General features: G+C 40.5%; 1 protein-coding gene across 4 annotated transcripts in view; it reads left to right on the top strand.

The window, feature by feature from the left end:
- SLC22A16 (solute carrier family 22 member 16) overlaps positions 1-17,090 on the top strand; it is a 54,181-nt gene that overhangs the window by 24,313 nt on the left and 12,778 nt on the right. For all 4 annotated transcript variants that reach the window (XM_077812934.1, XM_077812937.1, XM_077812935.1 and 1 more), the window contains exons 2-3: positions 9,403-9,879; positions 13,004-13,121. In XM_077812934.1, the coding sequence (XP_077669060.1) occupies positions 9,403-9,879; positions 13,004-13,121 (595 nt within the window). The remainder of the gene's footprint in view (positions 1-9,402; positions 9,880-13,003; positions 13,122-17,090) is intronic.

The raw sequence follows: 17,090 nt of genomic DNA, 5'->3' as shown, positions 1-17,090 counted from the left end.
TGGCAATACAAAGAAAAGATCTTCATTAATACAGACTCATATACAGGGCCCTTTTAAGGATTTCTGATTAGCTCTGACTAATTTTGGGCTTTCTCAGGTAGAAAATAAGTAGTCAGTTGTTCTGGAGCAGGGCTGTTTTGTTTGTGCCAGGACATTTCTCGATTAAATATATTTTAAAAATCAAATGTTAATTATTCCTAGTATTAAGCAAATGTTTATGTAAAACATTAGTTTATTGGTTTAAGTACAAATGCATATGGTCCTATTAGCTTAAAATTTCACCTCTCCTGTAGAAAGGGACAGAATTATTTTTACAGGGATTCAATGTTTTTCAATGGAATTCACCTTGCAGAGCAGGAAGCCCCCATTTAAGACTCCAGGATTGCACACAACTACTTGCATTAGCCTTTTTTCTGGAGAGTCTGCAAAGTGCATGACAAATGAGTCATGCAAAGATTTAAAAACATTAACCTAGATACAGAGCATTATGATGTTGACTACTTCTACATCCTAGCTACCTGGAGACTTATTTCTACCTTGAGTTAGATGTTAAAGATCAAATTCTTCAAGTGCTTGTGCACATGTATATTCCATTGTTGGTGCCCGTGTACCCAATATATTCAAGACAGATTCTTTTGGCAGCAGTGTCCATTGGGGTAGTGCTGTATCCTGAGTGTGCTTGTGCTTTCAACTGAGAGCATAAAGGGTGGGATAACTCTAGTGGCCCCTCAGTTCCTGCTCACCATCCATTGCTATAAGTTGGAGCTTGAAATTACTGTCACTTTCATATTTGTGTAAACAGATAGTTGGATATTTAGGCTACACCTAGGAAATAGGGGTGTGATTCCCAGCTCATGTACACATACTCATGCTGACTCAATGAGAGCTATTGCTAGAAATAGTAGCATAGTCATGGTAAGATGGGGAGTGGTGGCATGGCTTAGCCATGCTGAATGCAAACTCTCTTGAACTAAATTTATTTGTTAGTCTCTAAGATGCCACAAGTACTCCTTTTCTTTTTGTGAATACAGACTAACACAGCTGCTACTCTGAAACCTGTGAACAAGTAGCAGACTTCATACAGCAAATTCTATTTCAGTTTACCCAATTAGGTCTTAAAGTAAACATGGACATGCCAATACTGATCCCACAACAAAAAAAAAAAAATAGAATTCCTTGGGGGTATTCTGGACTCTGCAGCACTGATGGTTTATCTACCTCAGACTTCAGAGCCATAGGTATCTCGCATCTTCATGACTCAGCATGCCAGATTTCAGCTGTGCTGCATGCGAAAAGGGTGGTTGAAGCCTTTACAACAGCCATGCAAACATCATCTGGGTATGCTGGTTCACATTCCATGTGTTGTCATTAAAGTGGTGGATGGACGCAAAAATGTCTACTTTAGAAAGTTTGACCCCAGGCATTCCCTTTGGCATTGGCCACAGTCAGAAGACAGATATGGGGCTAGATGAACCTTTGGTGTGACCCAGTATGACCATTCCTATGTTCTTATGATATGCACAAATCCTGTTCTATCAAAAGGAGTTTCTCAAACACTTCATTCCAAGCACACCAATTCAGATAAAACAAGTTTATTAACTACAGAAAGATAGATTTTAAGTGATTACAAGTAATGAGGCATAAAAGTCAGAATTGGTTAAAAGAAAATAAATGCAGCTAATACTTAACAGGCTAAGTGAATTCAAAGCAAAAGTCTCTCTCACCACATGTTCTAGCATAGTGGTCACCAATTGGTTGATCGCAATAGACTGGTCGATCCTAGAGGATCTCCCCATCGTTTGCTATCTCTGTCAGTGAAGTGTGGCTGCCTCTAAGGCAGACTCCCTGCCTACCCCAGCCCCATGCCGCTCCCAGAAGCGGCCAGCGCAGCCCCACAGCTGGGAGGGGGGGCAAGGGTCTCCCTCCGTGCGCTGCTCCTGCCTGCAAGCACCACCCCCGCAGCTCCCATTGGCTGGGAGAGCTGCGGGGGTGGTGCTTACAGAGACCTCAGGCTCCCCCAGGGGCCACAGGGTTGCATTGGCCCCTTACGGGAGCCGTGTGGGGCTGGGGTAGGCAGGGAGCTTGCCTTAGCCTTGCTGCGCTGCCGACCAGGAGCCACTGAACATAAGTGCTGCTTGGCAGGAGGCTGCACCCCAACCCCCATCCCTGAGCCCTCTCCCAGAGCCTGCACCCCAAGCCCCATCCTGAGCCCCCTCCCAGAGCGAGCACCCTGTACCGCCTCCTGCACCCCAACCCCCTGCCTCAGCCCTGATCCCCTCCCAGAGCCAGCACCCCATACCCCCTCCTGCACTCTAAACCCCACCCTGAGCCCCCTCCAAGAGCCAGCACCCATGCCCCTTCTTGCACCCCAAGCCCCAGCCCTGACCCCCCTCCCAGAGCCAGCACCCTGTACCCCCTCCTGCCCCCCAACACTCTGCCCCAGCCCTGACCTCCTTCCAGAGCCAGCACCTTTAATCCCCTCCTGCACACAAACTCTCTCCTAGAGCTTATACCCCTCTTCCCTTCCTGCATCCCAACCCATTGCCCCAGGCTCCTTCCCACACTGCGAACCCCTCGGCCCCAGCCCAGAGCCCACACCCCCTCCTGAACCCCAAACCCCTGCCCACCCCGGTGAAAGTGAGTGAGGGTGGGGGAGGGAAGGCGACAGAGAGAGTGGGGGATGGAGTGGTTGGAGCTTTGGGGAAGGGCGAGGGCCTCGAGGAAGGGGCGAGTTAGATGCTGGGTTGCCCTTAGATTCAAAAAGTGATCTTGGGCGTAAAAAGAGACCACTGTTCTAGCATGTTCTTACTGGCTGAATTCCTTTCTGCCAGGATCTCTCCCCAGTCCAATGATACTTCCTTTTTCCTTCAAGTGCTGTGGGTAGAGATGAAGGGAGAGATATCTTGGGGTTGATCCATTCCCCATTCTTATACATTTTCTACTTCTTTGAGAGTCATCTCCAGCTGGGGTTCAGGAGACATCACAGAAAGTATGTGGGGATGGGAACCTCCAGCTGTTTCTTTGCCAAGACGTAAATTTCTCACTCACACCTTTTTCTTGCCAAAGAACAGCCATTTAAACAGGTAATAGTCCATTTGATTTTGTTGACACCTGGCTGAGGTGTCAGTTTGCCTTTGTCTCTGAGGAAATGGTTTGTGGCTGCTTCCCCAGATATGAACTGTGTCTGAGTAACATCATACAGTAGTATCTTATAACTTTACATACAATAAGAAAAGGAGTAGTTGTGGCACCTTAGAGACTAAACAATTTATTTGAGCATAAGCTTTCGTGAGCTACAGCTCACTTCAAGCTGTAGCTCACAAAAGCTTATGCTCAAATAAATTGGTTAGTCTCTAAGGTGCCACAACTACTCCTTTTCTTTTTGCGAATACAGACTAACACGGCTGTTACTCTGAAACTTTACATACAATGTTGCCACACACATTTTACCAGGAGAATAAATCTCAGGAAATCATGAGTTTTTAGATGATACCTTAGAAGGTCTACTTTGTACACAATTTATCATAGTCTTAAAATGGGGGTGAACCCAGGGATACACTGTCACACCCACATCCCCAGATCATCCCAACAATAACTCATCTCTGCCCTAACTATTCCTTTGAGAGTGTTATCTAATCAGTTTCTGAACATTTCCAGTGATGGCACTTCAGTGACCTTTCTTGAAAGACTGCTCCAATGTCAACTTGCTCTGTTAAAAAATGTTTTATTATATCGAATCTTGATGTCCCCTTCTTTAGTTTGAGGCCATTAACTTCTTGTAATACATCCTTGGGCAACCTTGAATAAATCTTCCCTCACTATCATTTCCATGTATGGTGCTATTAAATTTTCCCCTCTGCTTATTTCTTTCAACTGTATAAATTACAGTTCCTTAACCTTTCCACATTCTTCTTTTTATCCTGTAAAACAGCACCCATCTCTTTAAAAAGCAATAAAAAATTTACTTGAAATAGAAATTTGTGTCATTTTTCATTCCCTCAATCTTTCGAGAGTTTAAATTAGAACTGGATACAACTGATTCTTGTAAGTGGAAAGGGAGTTTTCACAATGTATTATCCAAGCCACTTCAGTTTTAATAATAACAACTCTGCTATCATATCCTTTTTCAAAAAGAAAAGGAGTACTTGTGGCACCTTAGAGACTAACCAATTTATTTGAGCATGAACTTTCGTGAGCTACAGCTCACTTCATCGGATGCAACTTATTATTTTTATATCCTTTTTATAATTATTATCATCATCATCATCTATTTGGAGAACCCAAATGTGGAGTCTGCATAGTCAGGATAGTGGATAGATCAGGAGGTTGGTAAGGTTGGGATCCAGAGACTTTAAGATTTGGGTAGCTGGTCTATATTTGCCCCAGATTGGTAACACCCAACATTTTTACCATCTAATGGTTGTTGAGAGAAGTGGCTCTCAACTTTTCCAAACTACTGTACCCCTTTCAGGAGTCTGAATTGTCTTGCATACCCCCAGGTTTCACCTCACTTAAGAACTATTTGCTTACAAAATCAGATATAGAAATACAAGTGTTACAGCACATTATTATTGAAAAATTGTTACTTTCTCATTTTTACCATATTATAAATTGATTGGCATATAAATAATTTACTTATATTTCAATGTATAGTATATAGAACCATTTAAAGTCATTATCTGTATGAAATTTTAGTTTGTACTGACTTCACTAGTTCTTTTCATGTAGCCTGTTGTAAAACTAGGCAACTATCTAGATGAGTTACCCCCTGGAAGGCCTCTGTGTACCCAGGAGTACACGTACCCCTGGTTGAGAACCACTGGTTTAGAGGCCTTTGTAGTAGGAATTGGTGGCCCCAGTGTATTTCCTGGTGCACAAGTGCCCAGAGTACAAAATAATACCAACATTTTTACAACCTTTTTGGCAGTCTTAGCAAAAAGTCAAATGAAATGTAGACCATAAGGAAGTATATGTAATGTAGATAAGCTATGTCTTCATGGCAAAAAAAGGTGTTTTTACATCAAGATAACAATCTCAGTGTAAAATCCTAGAGGAGACAAGGCATTCCAGTTTTTAGTGTCAAGCTAGTCAAGAAGAGGAAACAGGGTTGATTTCAACTAGCTATATTGAAGTGAAAACTACTTGTGTCTTGTCTCCACTAAAATTTTACTTTGAGATAGTTATAATGTAAAAAGAAACTTTTATTGCAGTGAAGACAGAGGCATTGATGGCTGCAATTCAATGTTATGAAATTAACACTACAGATATACAATTTAAGGGCCCAATTCTGTGAAATGCTAAGTACTTCCTGTGACGCATCATGTTCAGTGAGAGTTGGGGAAGCTCAGCAGCTTTCAGGATTACTTCCTAAAAAGGTGTTATTGGGTAGTCAGTGACTACTGCCAGGTTCCCTCCTCTGGGTCTTATGATGTGTCCACTCTCATGTGCAGGATGGTTGTGGGATCCTCAGTAAATACAGCATCCAGTACAACAGAAAAGCAGCAGGTCTGGGGGCAGCTCCAGATTTTCTGTTGGCCTCCCTTATTTTTTGAAAGGGCTGCCAGAGTTCCTTCCCCTTCACCTTGCTTTGCTGCTTATCTGGGCCATACCCGATGAGTTGTTGCATGCCTTCTGCAATGTCTGAATATACATCTTTATTACTGTGATTATTTCTCATCTGAGCTTGCACTGCTCCTTCTCCCCTACGGTGACCAGGGGGAATGAACAGAATAGGTAATCATCAAGTAATCCATCCTCCATCACCCATTCCCATCTTCTGGCAAAGAGAGGCTAGAGACACTATCCCTGCCCATCTTGGCTAATAGCCATTGATGGACCTATCCTCCATGAACTTATCTAGTTCTTTTTTGAACCCTGTTATAGTCTTGGCCTTCACAACATCCTCTGGCAAGGAGTTCCACAAGTTGACTGTGCGTGAAAAAATACTTCCTCTTGTTTCTTTTAAATCTGCTGCCTATTAATTTCATTTGGTGACCCCTAGTTCTTGTGTTATGAGAAAGAGTAAATAACAATTTTATTAACTTTCTCCACACCAGTCATGATTTTATAGACCTCTATCATAGCCTCCCTTAGTCATCTCTTTTCCAAGCTGAAAAGTCGTAGTCTTATTTATCTCTCCTCATATGGAAGCTGTTCCATATCCCCTAATCATTTTTGTTGCCAGTTTCTGTACCTTTTCCAATTCCAATATATCTTTTTTGAGATGGGGTGACCACATCTGCATGCAGTATTCAAGATGCGGGCGTACCATGGATTTATATAGAGGCAATATTATATTATCTGTCTTATTATATAGCCCTGTCTTAATGATTCCCAACATTCCATTCACTTTTTTCACTGCTGCTGCACATTGAGTGGATGTTTTCAGAGAACTATCCACAATGACTCCAAGATCTCTTTTTTGAGTGGTAACAGCTAATTTAGACCCCATCATTTTATATGTATAGTTGGGATTATGTTTTCCAATGTGCATTACTTTGCATTTATCAACATTGAATGTCATTTGCCATTTTGTTGCCCAGTCACCCAGTTTTGTGAGATCCTTTTGTAGCTCTTCACAGTCTGCTTTGGACTTAACCATCTTGAGTAGTTTTGTATCATCTGCAAATTTCGCCACCTCACTGTTTACCCCTTTTTTCCAGATCATTTATGAATATGTTGAATAGGACTGGTCCCGGCACAGACCGCTGGGGACACCACTATTTACCTTTCTCAATTCTGAAAACTGACCGTTTATTCCTACCCATTGTTTCCTATCTTTTAACCAGTTACCGATCCATGAGAGGACCTTCCCACTTATTCCATGATAGCTTACTTTGTTTAAGAGCCTTTGGTGAGGAATCTTGTCAAAAGCTTTCTGAAAATCTAAGTACACTGTGTCCACTGAATTCCCCTTGTCCACATGCTTGTTGACCCCTGTCAAAGAATTCTAGTAGATTGGTAAGGCATGATTTCCCTTTACAAAACCCATGTTGACTCTTCCCCAACAAATTATATTCACCTATGTGTCTGACAGTTTTGTTCTTTACTATAGTTTCAACCACTTTGCCTAGTACTGAAGTCACGCTTACTGGCCTATAATTGCTGGGATCACTTCTGGAGCCTTTTTTAAAAATTGGCATCACATTAGCTATCCTCCAGTCATTTGGAACAGACATTGATTTAAATGATAGGTTATAGACTTCAGTAAGTAGTTCTGCAATTTCACATTGGCGTTCCTTCAGAACTCTTGGGTGAATACCATCTGGTTCTGGTGACTTATTACTGTTTAGTTTATCAATTTGTTCCCAAACCTCCTCTAATTACACCTCAATCTGCGACAGTTTCTCAGATTTGTCACCTAAAAAGAGTGGCTCAGGTTTGGAAATCTCCCTCACGTCCTCAGCCGTGAAGACCAATGAAAAGAATTCATGTAGTTTCTCCGCAATGGCCTTATCGTCCTTGAGTGCTTCTTTAGCATCTCAATTGTCCAGTGGCCCCACTGGTTGTTTAGCAGGCTTCCTGCTTCTGATGTACTAAAAAAAATTGTTATTACTTTTTGAGTCTTTGTCTAGCTCGTTTTCAAATTCTTTTTTGTCCTTCCTAATTATATTTTTACACTTCACTTACAGAATTTATGCTTATTTCTAATTTTCTCTCTCAAATTTAACTTCCACTTTTTAAAGGATGCCTTTTTGTCTCAATTTGCCTTTTTTAATTTGTTGTTTAGCCACGTTGGCATTTTTTTTGGTTCTCTGACTTTGTTTTTTAATTTGGGGTGTAAATTTAAGTTGAACTTCTATTGTGGTATTTTTAAAAAGTTTCCATGCAGCTTGCAGGGATTTCACTTTTGGCACTGTACTTTTTAATTTTTGTTTAAGTAACTTCCTCATTTTTGTGTAGTCCCCCTTTCTGAAATTAAATGCTACAGTGTTGGGCTATTGTGGTGTTTTCCCCACCACGGGGATATTAAATTTAATTATGTTATGGTCACTATTACCAAGCAGTCCAACTATATTCACCTCTTGGACCAGATCCTGTGCTCCACTTAGGACTAAATCAAGAATTGTCCTCCTCTTGTGGGTTCCAGGACTAGCTTCTCTAAGAAGCAGTTATTTAAGATATCAAGAAACTTTATCTCTGCATCCTGTCCTGAGGTGATGTATACCCAGTCAATATGGGGATAGTTGAAATCCCCCATTTTATTGAGCTTTTTATTTTTATAGCCTCTCTAGTCTCCCTAAGCATTTCACGGTCACTATCACCATACTGGTCAGGTGGTCGGCAATGTTCCCTCTAATTTTTTCCATCCATGTGTGGAATAAATTTTGTTATGTGCACTGATGTATGTGCCTATGTGCGCCACGAATAGAGACAAAAAACCTAGATATAATATATATTTTTTTAAAAGTTACCATCAGGATAATTACTGCAGCCAGGACAGGTTCAGCATTTTAGAACTCACTACGCAGAGAATTACATTTAAGTGTAAGAGAAATAAAAATTATGAAATGCATAGAATAGTCAAAACACTAAAATAACACTTCGAAAGAATAAAATTACAGAGAATATATGTGTATTGCAGGACGTACCAAGAAGTAACAACAACAATAATACAAGTATGTGCTGGGAGGGGAGTGCAAAAGAGACTCTGTGTGTGTGTGTGTGTGTGTGTGTGAGAGAGAGACAGACAGACTCTGTGTGTGTGTGGCTTTTGTAGTTAATAAATTTGTTTTGCTTTATCTAAACCAATGTGTGAAAATTATAACTCAGGGGCAGGAAGCTGTTGCATATTCCTCTCCACATTGAGGGGAGGGAGCGAATTTTGTGATCTTACGCTGTACTGTTCCCTGTGCAGCTCAAGACGGTATAATTTTGGGTTTATACTCCAGAGGGGGGGTGTGCCTGAGGAGCTGGGAGGTGCCCTAGCTGAAGCCTTCCCATGCAGGGGCTGGTCAAATAGCCTGCCTGCATGGAACTGCAGCTGGGTATGTCCCTACCTGTATGTATGCTGATGAAAGTGCAGGCTGAAGCCTGGAGGGCTTGTTAGCTTGTCACAGCAGTACCGTGTAAGAGGGAGCCCAGGCTGGTGAATCAGTGGTACCCCAGTTTCAGGTGGCACCGCAGAGGGAACCCATCACAAAAGTGTACTCTGATATTTCTTGGGAACCGAGAACATTACTTGTGTGGCACTCTGCTGGTGTTTGGTCTCTTGCAGGATTTAATTAATTTAGAGGAACCGCTACAAAACAAACCACTAGATAGCTAATTATGACTCCTTTTACAAATTTTTTAAAAATTACTAGATTCATATTAGCCACCAAAATTATTTAGTTGTCCTTTTCTTTTGTCTATGGAAATCTCAGGTATTTTTCCCTATAAACTTTTTTTTTCTCATTACAGATTCCAAGCATGTGTCTATTTTGCATCTGTCTTTCAATCTATCTCATGTGGCATCCATTACTTGGCTTCCGTATTCATGGCTGTTACTCCTAAATTTTTATGCAGTGTCCCTGGAAATGTGACTAGTATACTGTTGAACAATTCCTCTAGCTCAAGAATAGAGGATATTTGGACACTGTGGACATCAACAAAAAATTACATTGTGGTCCAGCTGGAAAATGGAGAAATTTGGGAACTTGATCAGTGCAGCAGGTCCAAGCGGGAGGACAGTTTGTATCTTGCATATGAATATAGTGGCAACAAGTCTGTTTCTTCTTGTTCTGATGGCTATATCTATGATCACACAAAATGGAAGAGCACCATTGTTACAGAATGGGATTTGGTCTGTCACCGGGAATGGCTTGCAAAATTAACTCAGCCCACATTCATGTTTGGAGTCCTGTTTGGAGCAGTGATTTTTGGTGGTATGGCTGACAGGTACAGTGCCATCCTCATAATACTGTAGTTTAAGAGTGCAATAACTCTGTATGTGCCTAAATGCTTTGCTCTTCTATTAGATATTAATTTAAAAGAAGTTTAATCTAATTGCCATTTTATTAACAAATGTGTTCTTCAACAGAGCTTACATTTATTTTTCTCTGATACAGATCATTTGTGTTTTTCTATCAGAAAATTTAAAAAACTGTTGATAGAAAATTTATTTTTTTTAAAATGCCCTGCTTTATATCAAATATAGGCTTTGATCCTGCAAGCTACCCCCTATAGGTGGAACCTTGTACCTAAGCAGAGCTTTCTGCAGGATCAGGGTCATAGTGAGTTTCCCTGGTAATGGTTCCCTCTTCCCCCTACCCATTCTCCTCATCTTATAATAAAAAAGAGAAATGTTTATGATGGATATGATGAACAGTTAAAGCTATGCTGTAAGGTTAAAAAAATATAGTTTTTAAAAAACAGATTTCCTGACCTCTGTCAATACTACTACTTTATGGGACTGCTGCAAAGACTTCAGGATTTGAATCCAGTCCTGTATTACTAAAACTAAAAATCTACTGTATTTTTCACCATTATTGGTTTACCTTTTTTTTGCATTTCAGTCTGCATGAAGAAAGAAAATAGACCAATCAGTTTCCCTTTAGTTTGCTGTCAGTTTCACTTCCTCCAGCAGTAATAAAATGCTGAAATATTTCAGTTGTAAACACATTATGTAAATGCATAAAGTAGATCTTATTTTTTCAGTTGGATTTTATAAAAGTATGGAATTTGTTCTCTTAATCTAAGGTTTTGTAAAACTTTCTTTAATACAAAACCTGAATTTAGAGCCTAAATTGAACTGACAGTGTCTCTTTTTAAATCAGTTATAATATTTTCAGTTAATATGCAGACACAGATAATGACATTATAGTCACATAATTCTCAGTTAGATTAGCTCAAGCTGTAGACATCCATTTAAGAGAATAAACGTATTGTATTTTATGGAGTTACAACTAAAAGTTTTACATCTGAAAGTTACTATCTGACAGCTTTTGATTGGTGGGAAATAAGTTGGTAATTTCAGTCCAACTTCCAGTCAACAGATGTTCCCAGCACAAGAATGACCACAGCTGGCTCTAATTAGCATCTCTGCTGAGAATCTTGACAGAGATTAAGGATTGAATGGGCATGAAGACAACTACCTCCTCCATTCTTCCGAGGCCTGGTCTACACCACATAGTTAGGTAGACGTAAGGCAGCTTACATCGACCTAATTATGTCAGTGTGCACATTATAGCCTTGTCCCACCTATGTAAGTGCCCTACTAATTGACATCATAATGCCAGCTCCATGAGAGGCATAGGGCTTAGGTTGGTGTAGTTAGGAAAACTCAGTGTCTGTGCAGACACTGCAATGCTTACATCAGCTGTTGGCTGTCTTGTCAATTTCAGGGCTCCATGCTGGAGCGGTGAAATTGACAAAAAAGCCAGGCCTCTGTTTTCCCAGTCGCAGCCGAGCTGTGCTCGCCTGGCTCCCCCACTCCGGCTGGGAGCGAGGAGGTAAGCCGAGCTGAGAGTTCTGGCTCCCCCCGCCCCAGCCCCTCTTCAGTTGGTGGAAGTGATACTGGTGAGGACTCACACCACTGCCAGAAGGAGGGTAGTGTGGACATGAACCACCGCAGTAATTACTGCGGTGGCTCTAAATTGATCTAACATAAGTCTGTTGTGTAGACGTGTCCTAGGTCAGGGTTGAAGCACATTGGCAGGGCATTGTAGGGAAATTTGCAGAGCAGCTGTCTGGGCTATATCTGTTCTGTAAGACTTCACATTCCAGTATTATTTTAATGTGGTACCAAATTCATGTACAAACCCAAACCCAAATCTCCAAAAGCTGCTGCTGCTGAAGATAGAAATAATACATCTCTACGTTAGAGAATAAAAATGAAACAGGGCCTGTTCATTATTTAGTTGACACCTGAAACATACTCTATATTAATGAACATTGTTAAACAAAATAGGACAGAGTTAATTCATAAATAGATTTTATTTCTGTTAGAGTTTGTTTTCTCTTCAGTTGAATTTATTGGTGTTGACTTCTGGTTATTTGTTTATATACAGCATGTTCTGGTAGATCAACATGTTTTCTAACTGGACAAACAAATTTAGGATTCCTTTTATGTTAAAGACCTTTGATTCAGAATGAGGAATGACACATAATTTAAGACCTGACTTGTAATATTTATAATAAGAAGATAAAATTTCACATAATTTTATTTCCCTGCTAATGTACTTATTGTATATGTGACATTTAACATATGTGGGCATTCCTGGTAATGAGTTTGTGTGTACACTTATGAAATCAGAGAACTCTGGGGGAGTATCTGATTACCATTTATTAGATATTTTATCTTAATGTAATTGGAAGGAATTAAGGTAAAAAACTTTCATTAGAATCCACGTTATATTTTGAGATAGCATGAGTTATTGCATGCTAACCTGTGCTGGAACATGTTAAGTAGCTGTTACTTAAAATAAAATGTCCAAGAAAGAGAGAAATAGAATGGAGTGAATCTGTGTAAAAGGGCAAATTACAGATGCGGAAGTTAAACGCAAAGCTCAATATGAACATACAAAGTGCCCTTTTCTATGGAGACCTTCCTTCCAGTCATGGAAAGTTGGGTGGGGCTCCCTTTCATCAGTACTACTTTTATATTGGTCACAGTGATAGGTACAGAAAAAATAAAAGTTTTTCCCTCACCTAGAGAACAATATATCAGAGCTAAGATCAAACCTGGGGCTACTGTGATAGTGCAGTGCCCTAAATACAGCACTAGTGATACTTTTCATATTTACTATAATTCTTATTGGTAAGATTTCCAAAGTTGCAGTTGCTTTTTAGTACAATATTTATCACATGCCACCCCATTGTTCACTCTGTGTGTTTGTTCTATCCTTCCCTCACCTTGTGTCTGTCTTATCTATCTCCATTATAAGCTCTTAGGGGTAGAGACAGCTCTGTGTTTGTACAGTGCCTAGCACAATGGGGCCGTGTTCTTGGTTGGCCCTCAGGCACTCTCATCATAAACATGGTTAATAATAAATAATGATGATGTTTTTGTTGTAATGTGCAGAGTGGGAAGACGGTATATAATGTGGTTCACAAGCACTGGTCAGTTTTTATTTGGTGTGGCAGTGGCATTCACATTTGACTACTACAGCTTCGTGATCATACGTTTTCTCCTTGCTATGGTAAGTATAGATGCTCATCCTAATTCTTTTTAAATGCAGTTTCCTAACCTTCCTCAGGAAAGCCCTCCATAATTTCTCCCTATTCCTTCTCTTCTCCAGTTTTTAAAAGCCCCATGTGTTGCCACAACACTCTGTTTAGCAAAGGAGTGAGAATTCGAACACTGCTTCTTCACCTTTCAGTGCCCTTCTCTTTGTTTTAACCAGAAAGGGTGCATATGAAGCAATATTTGGTGCTTCCTTCATCAGGGGCTGACAATGCTTCTTTTAGCACAGTCTCAACCCCAGCTAGGCTGGTAATTAGGTGAGAGACGAAGTATGAGTAGCAAACTCTGGTTCCTGCATTGCAGCTTGCATTGCACCGTTATTCATGGTGTATTACTAGAAATAGACTTTATTTTTGGTAAAATGCAGTCATGGTTTTACCCCAGCTATGTTCATTGATAGGGGATAGTTGCCCTTTTTTCTCATGTTTCAGAGTGGTAGCCGTGTTAGTCTGTATCAGCAAAAAGAACGAGGAGGACTTGTGGCACCTTAGAGACTAACAAATTATTTGAGCATAAGATTTCGTGGGCTAAAACCCACTTCATCGGATGCATGCACTGGAAAATACAGTAGGAAGATATATATATATATATGCAGAGAAAATGAAAAAATGGGTGTTGCCATACCCACTATAACGAGAGTGATCAGTTAAGGTGAGCTATTATCAGCAGGAGAAAAAAAAATCTTTTGTAGTGATAATCACGTTGGCCCATTTCCAACAGTTGACAAGAAGGTGTGAGTAACAGTAGGGAGAAAAATAAGCATGGGGAAATAGTTTTACTTTGTGTAATGACCCATCCACTCCCAGTCTTTATTCAAGCCTAAGTTAATGGTGTCCAGTTTGCAAATTAATTCCAATTCAGCAGTTTCTCGTTGGAGTCTATTTTTGAAGTTTTTTTGTTGTAGTATTGCCACTTTTAGGTCTGTATTCGAGTGACCAGGGAGATTGAAGTGTTCTCCGACTATGGGTACCCGCATGGCCCCACAGTATGCCAACATTTTTATGGCTGACTTAGAACAACACTTCCTCAGTTCTCGTCCCCTACCGCCCCTACTCTTCTTGCACTACATTGATGACATCTTCATCATCTGGACCCATGCAGAAGAAGCCCTTGAGGAATTCCACCATGATTTCAACAATTTCCGTCCCACCATCAACCTCAGCCTGGACCAGTCCACACAAGTGATCCACTTCCTGGACACTACAGTGCTAATACGCGATGGTCACATAAACACCATCCTACACCAGAAACCTACTGACCACTATACTTACTGACATGTCTCCAGCTTTCATGCAGACCACACCAGACGATCCATTGTCTACAGCCAAGCTCTATGATACAATCGCATTTGCTCCAACCCCTCAGACAGAGACAAACACCTACAAGATCTCTATTAAGCGTTCTTACAACTACAATACCCACCTGTTGAAGTGAAGAAACAGATTGACAGAGCCAGAAGAGTACCCAGAAGTCATCTACTACAGGACAGGCCCAACAAAGAAAGTAACAGAACGCCCCTAGCCGTCACCTTCAGCCCCCAACTAAAACCTCTCCAGTGCATCATCAAGGATCTACAACCTATCCTGAAGGACGACCCATCACTCTCAGAGATCTTGGGAGACAGGCCAGTCCTTTTACAGACAGCCCCCGCAACCTGAAGGAAATACTCACCAGCAACCACACAACAAAAACACTAACCCAGGAACCTATCCTTGCAACGAAGCCCGTTGCCAACTCTGTCTACATATCCATTCAGGGGACACCATCATAGGACCTAATAACATCAGCCACACTATCAGAGGCTCGTTCACCTGCACATCCACCAATGTGATATATGCCATCATGTGCCAGCAATGCCCCTCTGCCATGTACATTTGTCAAACTCGACACTCTCTACGTAAAAGAATAAATGGACACAAATCAGATGTCAAGAATTATAACATTCAAAAGCCAGTTGGAGAACACTTCAATCTCCCTGGTCACTCGATTACAGACCTAAAAGTGGCAATTCTTCAACAAAAAAACTTCAAAAACAGACTCCAATGAGAAACTGCTGAATTGGAATTAATTTGCAAACTGGACACCATTAACTTAGGCTTGAATAAAGACTGGGAGTGGATGGGTCATTACACAAAGTAAAACTATTTCCCCATGCTTATTTTTCCCCCTACTGTTACTCACACCTTCTTGTCAACTGTAGGAAATGGGCCATCCTGATTATCACTACAAAAGATTTTTTTTTCTCCTGCTGATAATAGCTCACCTTAACTGATCACTCTCGTTATAGTGGGTATGGCAACACGCATTTTTTCATGTTCTCTGTGTGTGTGTATATATCTATATCTATATCTATATATCTTCCTACTGTGTTTTCAACTGAATGCATCCGATGAAGTGAGCTGTAGCTCACGAAAGCTTATGCTCAAATAAATTTGTTAGTCTCTAAGGTGCCACAAGTACTCCTTGCTGTTTTTTTCTCATGTGCATCCTTTCTATCTTTTAAACTACATCTAAAATACTGGATTTATTTGTAAATAGCTAGGCTTGGTAAACATCCTAAAAGCTTCTACTATACTTGTATGTATGTCAGCATATTTAATTTTTTAGCAATCAACTTCAAATTCCTAACTATATTCAAAGGTATGCGTTTTGTGGACTTTGCTTTTAAAATGCTTTCACTAATGAGAAAGATGGTGGGAGAAAAATGAAATAAGTGGTTTAAAATAGTTTAGAAGTCAGAAACTAAAATTCACTCAAGAATAAAGCATCAAATATCATTCTCTTTACTTGTTGCTGGCAAAGCATAAAGCAAGAGGGGTCCTTGACTCTGGAATTCACTTCCCTCCTTTGCCTGCCAGAGCTTCGATTTATTCACTACCGGGAATGCTGCAAAGCCTATCTTTTCTCGCAGGCCTTAAGAGCCTGGTCCAGTGCACAGTGATCAGTGTGTAATGTGTGCCATGTCTGAGCGCCGGCACCTCCAGGCTTGGCAGTTCATTGCTTTGGTACCTCTGGGCTTGCTTAGTCAGAATGTAAAAAAATTGCTTGAGCCCTGGCACCTCTTTCACTACAAATTAAACACTGCCAGTGATGTCAATAGGAGTCTCTGTAGTGACTTCACGGGGCATTGGATGAGGTTTGAGTGAGGCTGAGGGGGTTTATAAATGGAAGTGCTGGAGATTAAGACTCTGCTCAAACAAGTAGACTCTGCGTGGGCACAGAGCCACACTGAATTCAGTGAAGCTCTGCAGAGGCCTAAGTATCTGGCCACAGGAATCCACTTCCAGGACTGGGGCTTAAAAACCCTAATCTTACACCATTGAAAACAATGGAGACATTCCAATCACCTCCACTGTGTGCAGGATCAGATCTTAAAGGATGATTTAGATGGTTGAGTATAATGCATATATATTTTTCACTTTTGTATGGGAATTTATTAATTGGAGTTTTTATAACTGGAGATTTGATTAATCAAAATATTATATGGGAAGCATCTTTAGATTTTCTAATTGTGTGTTTTGAAATGTTTTCAGATGCCTAAAGCCCTATATATGTGCCAGAGAAATAGAAATAAGTATATTCACTAAATAAATACTTTAATGTAGAACATTAGTATGGTTAGAAAACTTATGGGAGCCTATAAAAGTGTAAGGAAGATTCTCTTTCAGCTTGTAAAATACGATTTAACAGGATAATCTACCACGGGGTGGAAAATCATTATTTTGAAATATGCATTTCTATAGTATGCAGGGTATTATGCTTAAAACAATGCTTAAAACTAAGGCCAAGATTTTCAGAATGACTGTTGGTTTTGGGTGCTTCAATTTTTCGAGTGTCCAACTTGTTTCACCTTCAAGGGGCCTGATTTTTAAAGGCTTTTTAAAAAGGTATTACCCACAAATGGAGGTATCCAAAGTCACTAGCC

The sequence above is a fragment of the Eretmochelys imbricata genome, chromosome 3 (genome assembly GCF_965152235.1).
Source record: "Eretmochelys imbricata isolate rEreImb1 chromosome 3, rEreImb1.hap1, whole genome shotgun sequence".
In the NCBI taxonomy this organism is placed as follows: Eukaryota; Metazoa; Chordata; order Testudines; family Cheloniidae; genus Eretmochelys; species Eretmochelys imbricata.
The sequence above is the reverse complement of the archived record's forward strand: the minus strand, read 5'-3'. Positions and strand labels throughout refer to the sequence as shown.